The following is a 12,749-nucleotide window of genomic DNA, read 5'->3' as shown; positions in this document are numbered from 1 at the left end:
AGCTCTTCTTAATTCTCAAAATATTAACCGACCAAATTCATCAAATTCTGTCATTTGCCGAGGGTTGTGACATTCAGAAGAAATGATCCGCAGATTTCTAGATGTCTCTTTCACCGTGTCAGTCTTTTTGACTGGTACTGACAGTACTTTGGTACTTTTGGATCCTCCTTTTGGTAGGTTTTTTATGGGTTGGATTTGTGTCCAACAGTTTTTTCGGAGGACAGGAGCAAGTCTCCCAGCGTGCTGAGATTTGACGAACTAAGACAAATACGAGAAAGGACAGCGGTCATGAAGGCTTCCGCTACGTTGCACCTCACAAACTGAATGGCAAAGAGGTGTCCCGAACCATGAAAAGTGTACCGAACGGGACGGATTTTTTAAATAAAGCGTATCACCCCTACAGTATTAGAATGCAGGAATCGTGTGGGCACTAGTACTGTAATTGTTACCCTTCTCGATGGTATGGTTTGTTACTTGGTGACACATCTTGCTTCTGCCCAGCTAGGGTACTCTTAGGAGAATATGAACAGGCTTGATCATCAAACCCTGTTCCACAAATCACCATTTCTTTTTTTTGATGTACACACGAGCCAATTACACAACCTCCTCTAATCCAAATCCACACCCAGGCTTTAGAACAATGCATATTTCCTGCCAAATGGAGTGCAGTTTCAATCACACTCGCTGATCACACTGCAGTCACCATGAGCAGAGACCTGACCTTCACAAGATTAACGGCAGGTTAATTGGAGGAAGCCTCCCGTCACAGCACATAAAAGTGGTGCACAACGCTCCTCGCAGCAATTAAAGATAACAAAGTAGGCTTGCTGTTGAAAACATGAAATCATGAAGCACTTTATGTAATTCTTGCCTTAATATGAGCAGGGAAGCAGCTCTCCCCCTCATGGCAAAAACATCAAAGTCTGGTGTCAGCTCTGAAGAAGAGATCCGCAGAATAAAGGACAAGTAATAATTAGTGGAAATATGATCTCTGGTGAGACCTGTTCAATTAATGAGGGAGAACATTTTCACACACACACACAACAGAGAAAGGCACAATAGTAAGGACACCCGCAAAGTCTAATGCAGTCTAATTATCCATTATCTAGTTATGCAGTAAATTCTAAAATTCTGTCGTGTTTTTTTTTTGCTGAGACTGTCAGTTCTGTTTCAAGTCGTAGTTTGTGGTCCTGTATTGGATGTTATTACTGCAAGGTTTTTAGATCAGATCATCAAATAATACGTGTTAAGTGTTACAAACCCATTTACAACCTGGCAATGCTTCAACACGCTCTCACAATGCTTTCTGATCAATGTCACTTTCTCCATATTCAGGCTTTACTCTCTTTTTCCATTCTCTTATACTCTCTTGTATTTTCATCATTCTGGTGACGGCTCTCTGATGGGTTCAGTGACCCGTCTGTTGTGACTGTACTCCACAACGGATTCACTCCTTCCAAACTGAATCAAATAAATCAAACCCTGCCTAATTACCCCATGGCAAAGAGGCATAGTTGTTGACATTTTGTGAATCTCACTTTCTCAATGAGAGTTACATGAGAAGATTAATACCACCATCCTATCGTTCTATCTGCAACTGTTTGCTAACAGTCTTGCTTATGATAATATGCCAGTTTTGTCTTTGTAGATTGTTTCCACCGTCCCTCCAAAAAAATCTGATGTTGCCGGTTTTAATACGAAGCTACAACCAGTAGACATTTAGCTTAGCATAGCATACACACTGGAAACAGGGAGCCTGGCTCAGTCCAAATGTAACACAATCCACTCTCTAGCACCACTAAAGCAGTTTTTATTAAGTTTTTATGCCTTACATGATAAATCCTTGTAAGAATGAAAGTGCAAAAAAGACGGGTGGTCATACGCTGGACTGTTTCTTGGCCGTGTACAGATGGTGATATCAATCCTCTCATCGAACTCTCTATGAGAAAGTGAATAAGTGAGTTTCCCTACATGTCAAGCTATTCCTTTTAAGTATATCTAAAGCAGTAAAAAATAGTTAAAAACATATACCAGACATTTTCCCTGTTTTCCTTTTCGTGTCGATGCCAGAAAAATGGTGTCTGATGCTCTTCAACAGATTCTCGACAGATCAGTCATTCTGCTTTCTTCTCCACCTTACTGAGAGGTATTTATCTGTCCATTCTGTGTTATATGCTCAGCATTCACTGTCGGCTCTCCTCTTTTTCACAGCACTTGCAGCAGCAGAGGGGATATCGACTGTACTGAGCAATAGTGACATTGTTATATGCTAGCCATGGGCCTAATAACAAGGCAAATGACCTCACCAGCTATTGGAATTTGTTAACGGGAGACAGTTCAGTTTAACCAAATTAATTAGTTTGTCGGATTCACGTGTTTTACAGGTTGGGTCCGGCCCACAGCGTTTGGTTGACCTGGTACTTTTATTGGTATCAACTCAGTTTAGGTTCCAAGCGAGCTGAGGCGATACTTGAAGGAGGACCACTGACTGGTTAGGAAGAATCGTCACAAGAGCCTGAAAAATATGCTACCGTCAATAGCGATATATATATATATATATATATATATATATATAAAATGTCTGAGCAAGAGAAAGTAATATTTGCTGTATTGAAAATGTGTCTCATCCCTACACTACACCGTGCACTATGTACATAATGTTGTACAATTGCTGAAGTGGAGACGTTTCTCTGTTGCTCTGGATCAAAGTGCCGTGTTGAAGGTGATGTCACAGCAGTTTCACGGGGCTTTCAGTTGAGAATCCCACCTACACTGGGGGTACTATCTGCAGTGGAAGACGAAATAGAGAAAAGGAACTGGTACTCAAAGTGAGTCGAGCGGAAGCATTTAGTGGAAATGATCGTAATAGAGGAAGAGGTTGCAGGTTTGGGTACCTGTGTCCATATTAAGTCAATGATGCTGAACACTGCTTGAGGATTGTATGTTGTTGCGGATAGAAATATCTACTGAAAGCCCAGTTTGTACCCAATTTGAAAAATGTTTGGTCACAGAAAGCATTTTTACAATTGATTTGCATGTTTTTTGTGCTCATCCTCAATGATACAGAGGCACACAGCCCTGAAGCAACGCAGCCTGCAGTTCTAACAATCTGGTCAAGAATTGAAAAAATAAATTCTTTTGTATAGTGTTGTCCTCCAGAGGCTTCTCGGTGGAATACACTTAGATGAGAAATACCAGGTGAGAGAAGGCGGGTGCAGAGAAAGATGAGGTTTATACTGATGGTCTGCCTCTGAACGACCTGTGCGACTCCCCTGCTTCTCTCTTTCTCTCGGGGTTGAGGAAAAACATTCTCCTGATGACATGAATCATGGATGAGTGTGCATCGGTGTGTATGTGTGTGACAGCATTGCTTGAATGCACAGAGATACAGTGTTTCGGGAGAACCTGTTCCTTTAAATCTGTGTCTGTAAGTGTTATACTGTATGCTACCTGCATTCCAAATACCACACACACTCTCCTGTGTGTCTCCTATATGCAACTGTGTTCATGCTCAGCTCTCCTTCCACCAGTTCCCACTTCGTCTCTCCCTCTCGGCTTCATCAATCAACCAAGCTCTCCCACTGCTCACAGCAAAGCTGGACCAATTAGTCCCTCTAATTGAGCCAATTAGCAATTAAAGATGCACCCCGAAATTCTGGAGGTCCCTCCAGGCACACTTGCCTGCCAGGGCCTTGGATTCTTACCAAGGATGCTGGTTTGTGTGGGCCTCTGCTGCCCTCTGCGCCTGCCCAGGCTTTAGGTGCAATCTAAGGGCAAGACCAGTCCAGTTGGCCACTCCGTGGGCCTTTTGGATGGGAGTCTTTTAATTGTCCACTTCCCTGGGAGACTCGAAGGTCAATGAAGCAGCACATCACACGGCTTTTACTCAAGCACTGTGAAGGGTCTGACGCTTTTCATTAACACCAGGACCTGTTTCCTCTCCATCTACATTCTTATCTCTCATTTGTCTCGCACTTTCCCTGCTCCCAGCCCTCCCCCCCACCCTCCTGCCCCGCTCTCCCTTCATCTTTGCCTTCTCTATCTCCCAGTCTCTTTTATGTGTTTTGGAGGATGAAAATTTAATGGTAAATGTTGGTGCCTGTGTGTGTGGGCGTGTGGAGGGGTCGTCCCTGTGCGCAGTCCAAAGCCGGCCGGCCTCTAGACTCTCCATGGTTAATTAGAGCACACATTGTGCTGCCCGCTTCTCTGTGAGAGGGTGCACTTGTAGACACACACAGACTGGCGCGTGGGTAGAAAGCACACACTGAGAAGAACAAAGGCAGGCACCAATTTATTTAGGCTGAACACACTGTACCTAAAGAAGACAATGAACAACTGCAGACACTACGGACTTACGATTCACAAGTATTTTTACCACACTTTTCTCCCTGTAAGATGGAGTAGATCCTTGTTTCTGTATGACTTACATCAGTGTGAGTGAAAGGGCTCGCCTGCTCATCAGCCTATATACTCTAATTGTCTGCCGTCTTGCCTCAGGACACTTAACTCCCATACTTTCAAATTCAAATGGCTTTATTGGCAGTGGGAGATTGGGGGGAAAAGACAACAAAAACACAGAGGCGCTTCAGTGGGTGCAGGCGACGCAATAATACGGTTAATGATGACTTTAAATGAGACAATTACGGCATGGTGATAAAGCAAGAGAAAGCGTGAAGGGAAAGAGGTAATGGTGAATTTTAAAAACCAGATACCACAGAATTAGAGAATGTGTGTGTGTGTGTGTGTGTGTGAACATAAAAGAGATTTTCCTGTACAGCCTTCATAACTGCTCGGGCGTTTGCCCCCTACCATTACATAACGCCACCCAACAATGTCATGACGCTATAATCTCCTCGTGCATTCCTGACTGGGTCTGTTACATGAGGATTTGCACATTTCCGAAGTAGATTACATGAATGAGTTTACAGTGTGTGTGTGCACTCATTTGTGTGGGTCAATTAAGGCTTATTGTGTTCAAGTGTGTGTGTATCAGTGCTCTTCATGTAGCCCGGAAGCTGCTTACAGGCCTACATCATTGACCTTTGACCTTACTGGGCAGTGAAAGGCTAACCCTAATCTCTACCCTCTACTTCTCGTTTATGCTGTCTACTATACTTTTATATCCAGAACCAGAACTGAAGCCTTTAAGAAATGAATAACCATAAATATTGAGGCATCAGTTGTAGCATAGTTAGAGGAAGACTTGATCTCTGCAAAGATGCGTTTGGGGTAAGCTGGCTGGTTAAACACCAGGCTGGATTTGGTGCATGCACTCACGCAGGTCACTCCAGGACAGTTTAGGGTTTTCATGCGTAATAGCTAAGGAGAGTCATGTAGAACCACAACATGGAGTATATGACATTTCCGAGGGTGAGGTTATGTTGCAAATACCAGAGGAAGTAGAACGTGATCACGAGGATTGCATTCTCCGAGTTCCTCTACCTGCTGGAGAAGAACGCTTCTCTGCCTTTGATGTAATGATGTGAAGCGAATCACGTTGATCACCACATGAAGTGTTCCCTAAATGAGTCTTTCTGACTTGATCTCAACAATGCTGTCTGTTGAGGTTCGTTTCATTTCCACTGCTTTCATTTCAGGAAAATATTTTTTGCTCTGCAACCGTTGAAGGGGGAATGTTGCACTGACAACATTTAATGGAATGTATTTCTGCTTCAGATAAGCTATAATCTCTCTTATCTCTCTCTCTCCCTCACCCTCCCCTTGTCCTTTCTTTCTGTTTTCCCTCTATGTATGTATCTCTCCTTCCTTCTCTATATCTGTCTCTTTCTGCAGAATTCAGCAGCAGTAAAAAAAACAAAAAACATCAACCAAATGTTCTGGATTGTAGAAGACCGATAGGGATGGAACGCAACAGAAGCATGGCTGGGGAAGTGTTTCGCATCCTTGTTGCTCAGAATCAACACTGACCTGGCACCCACGCCGAGGCCCGGCCTCCTTCTCCAGCACCCCAAGGACCCTTCTTTACCCCTGCCACTGCTTTGCCCTCCATCTCACCTTCACTCTGCGCTCCTGGTCTTGATCAGACCTCCAGAAAAGCTCCTTTTAGTCTTTCAGGGTCTGCCTGCTTTTGTTTTTAATCCCCCTCTTATGCTTTTCCTTCCAGACTGTTGGGTATAATCCACATTCTCTCATAAAAAGAGTGAAGTACTCCAAAACAGACGAGAAGCAGGTGGCTGAACAGTATGAATCCAGCCATGTACCCACTTCCACTCGCTCTAAGTCAACAAAGGCGGTGGAGTTTGTTGTCCAGGACGCGCCCCCTTAGTCTCATGACAGACTGGTGCCTAATGGGTGTGCTTGGCCTCATCCTGCTCTTCAGCCTGGCCTCGAGCCAGAAGTTAGACCCTTCCAAACACCCCATAGTCACCACCAACTACGGCAAGATCAGAGGCATAAAGAAGGATTTGAACAATGAGATCCTGGGCCCCGTAGAGCAGTACTTGGGCGTCCCCTACGCCACTGCACCCATCGGCGACCGCCGCTTTCAGCCACCAGAAGCCCCTGGATCCTGGCAGGAGATCCGCAACGCAACCCAGTTTGCCCCCGTATGCCCTCAGAACGTCCACGGCGTGCTTCCGGAGATTATGCTTCCCGTGTGGTTCACAGACAACCTGGACGTGGCAGCGGGCTACATCCAGAACCAGAGTGAGGACTGTCTCTACCTCAATATCTACGTACCCACGGAGGATGGTGAGTAGGCAGTATTAAATGAAGGGTTGGGGAAGGCTGGGAGATGAGGGATTTAGTAGGTAACAGTGAGAACAATGAAGAGATAATTGACTGTTCACTAAGCCCCGTCCTCTTAGTTACTCTTGCCATGGCTGTTATGCTTTCCCCACTTACCCAGTACATATGTAGTTTCACGTGGGCAGATTCCCCACTGCAAATTCCTAGTTATTTTTGAAACAATAGGTCCTTTATTTCAGACAAAGGTAGAAAAAGTATTCTCATTTCCATCCAGCGACTGTCGACTTTTTGACTCCGGCAGATTTTACTTTCATGAGTTGGTTGGAAACGACTGGCTGACCTTTTAACGTTTCCAGTTGACTCATCAAAAGTAAGATCCCTGTAAAGGGGTTTTAAATATTGACTCAAAGGCTACATACTTGATAGCTTGTGCAAAGATTAAGGCGAAAGCAACATAACATGGCCACAAACGCATCCTTACCATCCACACTTTCTATACACAGTATGGTTCTTACAACCCCATGAACATCGCTTCAACATGCAGAGAAGCTAAAGCTTGACAGGCCTGCTGTGCCTAGTTATGGTTGCTACGCTATGATTAGATAATCACTGTTCAGGGGAGGGGTTTAGGGAATGGTCACTTAGGACCACTCATAAAGGAGAGGAGCCAAGGGAAGTTCACTTAATGTGAAAAAATGTGTGGAAAACTCTTGTTAATGTTTCAATTCTTTTCCAGGTTCACACACTACTTTCAACACTATACCTATTGCATATGATTAGGTGTGTGAGTGTGTTGGGGCTCATGTGAAAACGTAACACTATGCAAAATATTCCATGGAGGGTCAAAGAATTTTTCAATTACCCTACACTGGTTTTACAGAACATCTCATTCCAGGTGTTAAAAAGCAAGAGAACAAAGGCCAGACACAATCTGTTTCCAGGTGCTTTATGAGAAAAGGATTAGGTGACATTTGACTTTTCTTCCTTTTTTTTTACTGTCAAGAACACTCTTCTCTTAACTCAGATCTTTCTGCGGACGTTTTTGTCTGCCCGGGCACTATTAGGAGTGCGAGCAATAAAAGAGAAATATCTCCATTTTGTCGGGAGGTGTGATATGAGGAGTAGAGACTTCCATCACCCCTCTCTCTTCCTGCCTAGGGTATTGTAAGATGTGTTTCTCATTTGTCTTTTCATTTCTATGTCTCTTTTATAAGCGGCACAAAGCCAGCACCTTTCACAGAGAAAAAGCTGTGAGAATCAAGTTGCCTTCTTTCCCATGTGGAAAAATTTCTTGGTTTGACCTCAAAACACTGGAGGTCTTACTGAACTAACACAGTCAGTGCGTTGTGGATAAAGCTTTTTTTTTTCATGCACACAAGTTTTAAAAATTCAACTAGACAAGAATAATTTGCTTGTACAGTATCAATATCAGCACATGTGTGCCTTTATGTTTCATCTCCTGCTGTCTATGTGTGTAAATTGCTGTGTATGTCAGTATTGCGATATTGCACCACTGATTTCCACTCTAACACATTTCGGTTTCCCTGACAGCACTTCCATCACTTGACTGGACTTTTTGTTTTTTTTAGCCCTTCACAACTCAACACCCTTCCTGCCTTCCTTCCTTCCACCTCTCGAATCCAACACTGCAGCCTCAGCCCTCACCACCCCGTCACTGACACTTATAGCTCCGCAGGCACATATGGAACACTATACATCAGGTCTTGAGTCATTTCACACTTGCGCACAGCTTGTTTTTTTTCCTCCCCTGTTTTGTGAGATGTACGACTTGGTGGAAATGTACAGGTCATAATACAGGGTGATATACACAGACCTCTAGCCACTTTTACACTCTAACACACTTACACACACTGTCCAATTGGTGTACGGTGCACTATGGAAATGTCACAGGTGTGAAATAGTGACCTTCATTCATGAACATGTAAAATCAGCGTTAAACGCTGCATCATCTGCATAATATTTTACTGTATCATTGAATGAAAAAAAACAGCATTGCAAATATATATAAAAAACTATGTATATAATATATATATATATATATATATATATATATATATATAATTAGAATAAATATGTCTTAATTTAGTGTTCAAGCCATCTACTGGCAACATATGAACTTCATCCCTTGTCATCATTATCACTGCTGGTAGATTTATAGTGGTCAAGTCAGGCATAACATTGCCAGACTCAGCACTCCTTTAACAGCTCCAGGGTCGTCTTTCTCTGTGCTTCTCCTTTCCTGTGCTTCTCCCCCTGCATCGATTTGAAGTCATTTTTTTTTTACATGTTCTGCTGGGGAGGAAAAGGAGCTGAAGAGGAAACAAGAAAAGCAGAGGAGAGGAGAAAGCTTTTGGGCAGTAAATCAAAAATCAGCCTTGACTTTGCTTCCACAGGAACACACCACCACCACCACACAAAGTTGGACATGCCTACATGATAACACACACACACACACACACACACACACACACACACACACACACACACACACTCCTCCTCTTCCGTCTTCTCTTCACGTTGAACTTCTATTTTTCTTACTTTAAAAAAATGAATGCTGCATCTCAGTCTCCGGAGGCCTTTGCTTGTATCCTTTTCATAGGGCACCCTTAAGACAGAATCCTTAAAAAACATGCTCTAATTTTAAGTGGATTAAGCCTTCAAAATTACTTCTTAATGCTGCCATCAGTGCAAATGGAGAAAAGTGGGACACTGACATGGATGTGTGTGTTTGTTCATAGATATACAAATACCACATAACATTTGGTGGTTACTCTTGACTCCTTAATTAATACTTAAGTACTTAGTAGGTTGCTAAGCTAGCCATGTGTCATTTTTTTTTTTGTTAATTCCATGGCACTTGTGAATAAATATGTTCCTGAATTTGTCATAATTGGGAAAGAACAACAAAGGGAACATAGCTAATCATCTTCCAGCAATAATACAAAATTACACTTGTTTCTATTTGATTAATAGAAACTTAATGAAATGTGCAAATGATTGATGTTCGCAACACACTTAAATATCCTAATAAAAAAAGGCAAAAATGGGGGCGACCTCTAGCTGAGTCCTTGACAGTGGCCCGGCTCTGCTATATAAAAGCAATAAAAAACTATATTTTCAAAAATTAAATTATGGCACCATAAACCTGAAAATACACAATACTTTTGTGACTCTTTTTTCCAAAAAGTTGTTCAAAAAATAAAGTAGTAATTTTCGGTGATGGATGGTCCTCAAAATCTTTGGTAGTATCTCTATAAGAATATCACTATACTGTATAAACTCCTACACTAGAATATCAGACCTTAGGACCCAGGGGAACTGATTTTGCCTTCAGGCGGTTTGCTCCCTGACCAAGTACAGGGAGGGAGGGGCTCCACTGGCTCCCCTGTAGATGACATCCCATAAATCATAGCAAGAGGTTTTCATCTGGCTCCTGCAGAGTCACGGTGGATCGATGGATGAGAGGAAAGGGAGGGAAAGACCGGCCGCTGCTGCTGCCTCAGGCCCACAGACAAACGGCAGGCTTCTCAGCAGTCAGCAGCCATTAACACAGAGCAAGACTTCATGGTAAATAAGGCGGAGGAGCTGGACTAAGCAGCCTAGAAATGGAAACTCACTGTAAATGTTTACCAACAACCAGGACGGTATATGTGGTAGAGGGAATTCAACTGATGGGTCGAATAGTTGTTATACAGAACCATCTTTAAAGTTGTCAGTGCAACCTGTTTGGAGAAGAGCAGGCTTTTTCAAAAAACACCTGGCAGGTTATTGGATAAACCATCCGTCTATCCTACTCTTGCTGAAACTGCGAGGATAAAGGGAAAACCAGACCACCTACGCTAAAAACTTTAGGAGCTGCCATTGTTGTTTTGAACAACAACAGTCGCCTGTCCATGTCACACACACCAAAACAATGCTTGTAGCAACCAGTAGCTCTTCACAGGATGCTAATTGGTCCAAACTGTGGTTGAGACATATTACTTGAAGCCTGACAAGATGGATTTTGGTGTCATCTCGTAATATCGCAAACATCCAGCTGCAATGCAAAGTAAAGAGGACATAGAAGTGATGGCGAAACCAGCAGAAATCAGTAGAACACCTGCTGAAACGTCTAGACCAGCTGTGTTGCCCCAACACCAGCTGGGTAGCATCTTTAATGGCTGTGTAGAGAGCACTAGTGCTGCAACTCTTCATATTCACAACTGTGACCTTTTCTTGATTCTTTCAAAACACCTCCCACCCATCCGTGGTACATTTTCAAATAGGCTTAGAACCAACCAATGTACAGTATATTCATATATAATATTCATGTCCCACATCCCAAGACAAGCTTTGAGACATTTTTCCATTGGTCAAAACTTCAAAAGACATCATGAACATTAGCCTTCTCTGAGGCTTCTGAATGTGTAACTAACATGTGTAACATGTTATTGCCTTCTGATGACTAGTGTAAACAGCATTTCAAGATCAGTAATTCCTAAATTAAGGATTGAATTCTTGAACAAACCAAGACAGACTTCCATCACGCTCAGAAGAACTTTATTGGTGGTAGGCTGAGATTTAACCCTGATGAGCTGTTACAAAAAGCCTTTTGAGGGGCTGGTTCCCTCCAATTAGTCCTGTTCGAGGAGAATATACATCAGTTTTGCCAGATAATCCTCTGGGATTTGATCCGCTAACCTCAGCGTTGTCAGCTCCGTGCTGCTTGAGCTGAGCTGCGGGGTGCAAGCTGGGGGCCTATAAATTATTCCATCCGATACTTCATCTATCTCCACGCATCAAACTCAAACTCCCACATCTTCCCATTCTGCAATATTTCAATTTTCTGAGAGATTCATCAAGAAGGGTTCGATGCTAATACAATAATGCGCACAGTGGCCGAGGGCAGTGCTGCAGCGCCGGCATCGCCAAAGGGCTAGAGATGAATAAATAAATAAGAGAGAGAGAGAAGGAGAGATATGCAGCAGTCGAAATATGATATATATATATAGCTTCTGATGCCATAAAAAAAAACTTGATTATTCTGCTCCATCTCCTTCTTTATGTCATCTCTTTCTCCTGCCAGCCCCAGTTGATACTCTCTCAAAAACAAAAAATTGGAGAAAAGGGGATGATGGTGGGGCATCGGGGGGTAGATCACAACCTACCCATAGGATAATAATTGCTGATACATACAGTATGGGTTCCTGTAGCTCCCACGAGATCGGGATTTATCCACTGTCTTTCTCACACACACTCTATCACCAACACAAAGTTTTTGTTGATGTGAGCACCAGAACTGAAGGGAACAAAACACACAGCCTTTAATATAATGACAAGCACAGATGGATAAGCAGAGTCATATTTCAAGTCAGGCTTCTCCAGGTAGTTGTCAAGAGGAGAGGGCCTCATCCAGCTGGTGGTCCATCTAACCTGTCCTCATCCACCTTGTCACATACAGCCGTTTGTCAGGACCCGTTGGCGTCAGTTGTCAATGCACTGGGTAGTCATGCGTGTCACAACGCAAAGCGCTCCACTACAGTCGCTGTTTTAAACGTCGCAAATTCAAACAAAACTACTTGGTGAGGTTTAGGCAACAGAACCACTTGGTTAGGCATAGGAAACGATTGTGGATTGCTTTTTAAACAAAGGGCATTTTTGACTACAGGGACGCAAAAGGATACATGAAAGGACATGAACCGCGGACTCCTGGGTTAAAGTCTGGAGTTTGTTCGACCTTACTCCTTACGTGGAGTTTGGCACTCTTAATCCGACGGGTTTACAATCAAAGTCCAAGTGCGTCTGGCACCAACACACAAACGCCCAGGTCCAGGACAAAATGGCAGTATCTGACACCCTGAGAATGAGCTGATCCAACCCTTACAAACCAAATCTGACAGAGTCTATCTTTGCTTTTGTTCCTCCTCTTATGTTTCACCTCCCTCCCTCTGCTTCTCCGCTCACCACTATATCCTGGGGCACAGTGGAGCAGACAGAGACTGGCCCGCCCAGTCAAAGGTCTTGTCTTACTCCAGGAGGTG

At 43.3% G+C, this 12,749-nt stretch overlaps 1 protein-coding gene across 3 annotated transcripts in view; it reads left to right on the top strand.

Annotated features, from left to right (window-relative positions):
• Positions 1-6,182: 6,182 nt before the first annotated feature.
• nlgn2a (neuroligin 2a) overlaps positions 6,183-12,749 on the top strand; it is a gene marked incomplete at both ends in the record, with an annotated part of 127,539 nt that continues 120,972 nt past the window's right edge. Inside the window, one exon of one of the 3 annotated variants that reach the window (XM_083937360.1) lies at positions 6,183-6,711. In XM_083937360.1, the coding sequence (XP_083793486.1) occupies positions 6,204-6,711 (508 nt within the window). The remainder of the gene's footprint in view (positions 6,712-12,749) is intronic. The other 2 variants (XM_083937359.1, XM_083937361.1) reach the window with 2 other exon arrangements.

This window comes from Echiichthys vipera (genome assembly GCF_963691815.1).
Source record: "Echiichthys vipera genome assembly, chromosome: 22".
NCBI lineage: Eukaryota > Metazoa > Chordata > Actinopteri > Perciformes > Trachinidae > Echiichthys > Echiichthys vipera.
The sequence above is the reverse complement of the archived record's forward strand: the minus strand, read 5'-3'. Positions and strand labels throughout refer to the sequence as shown.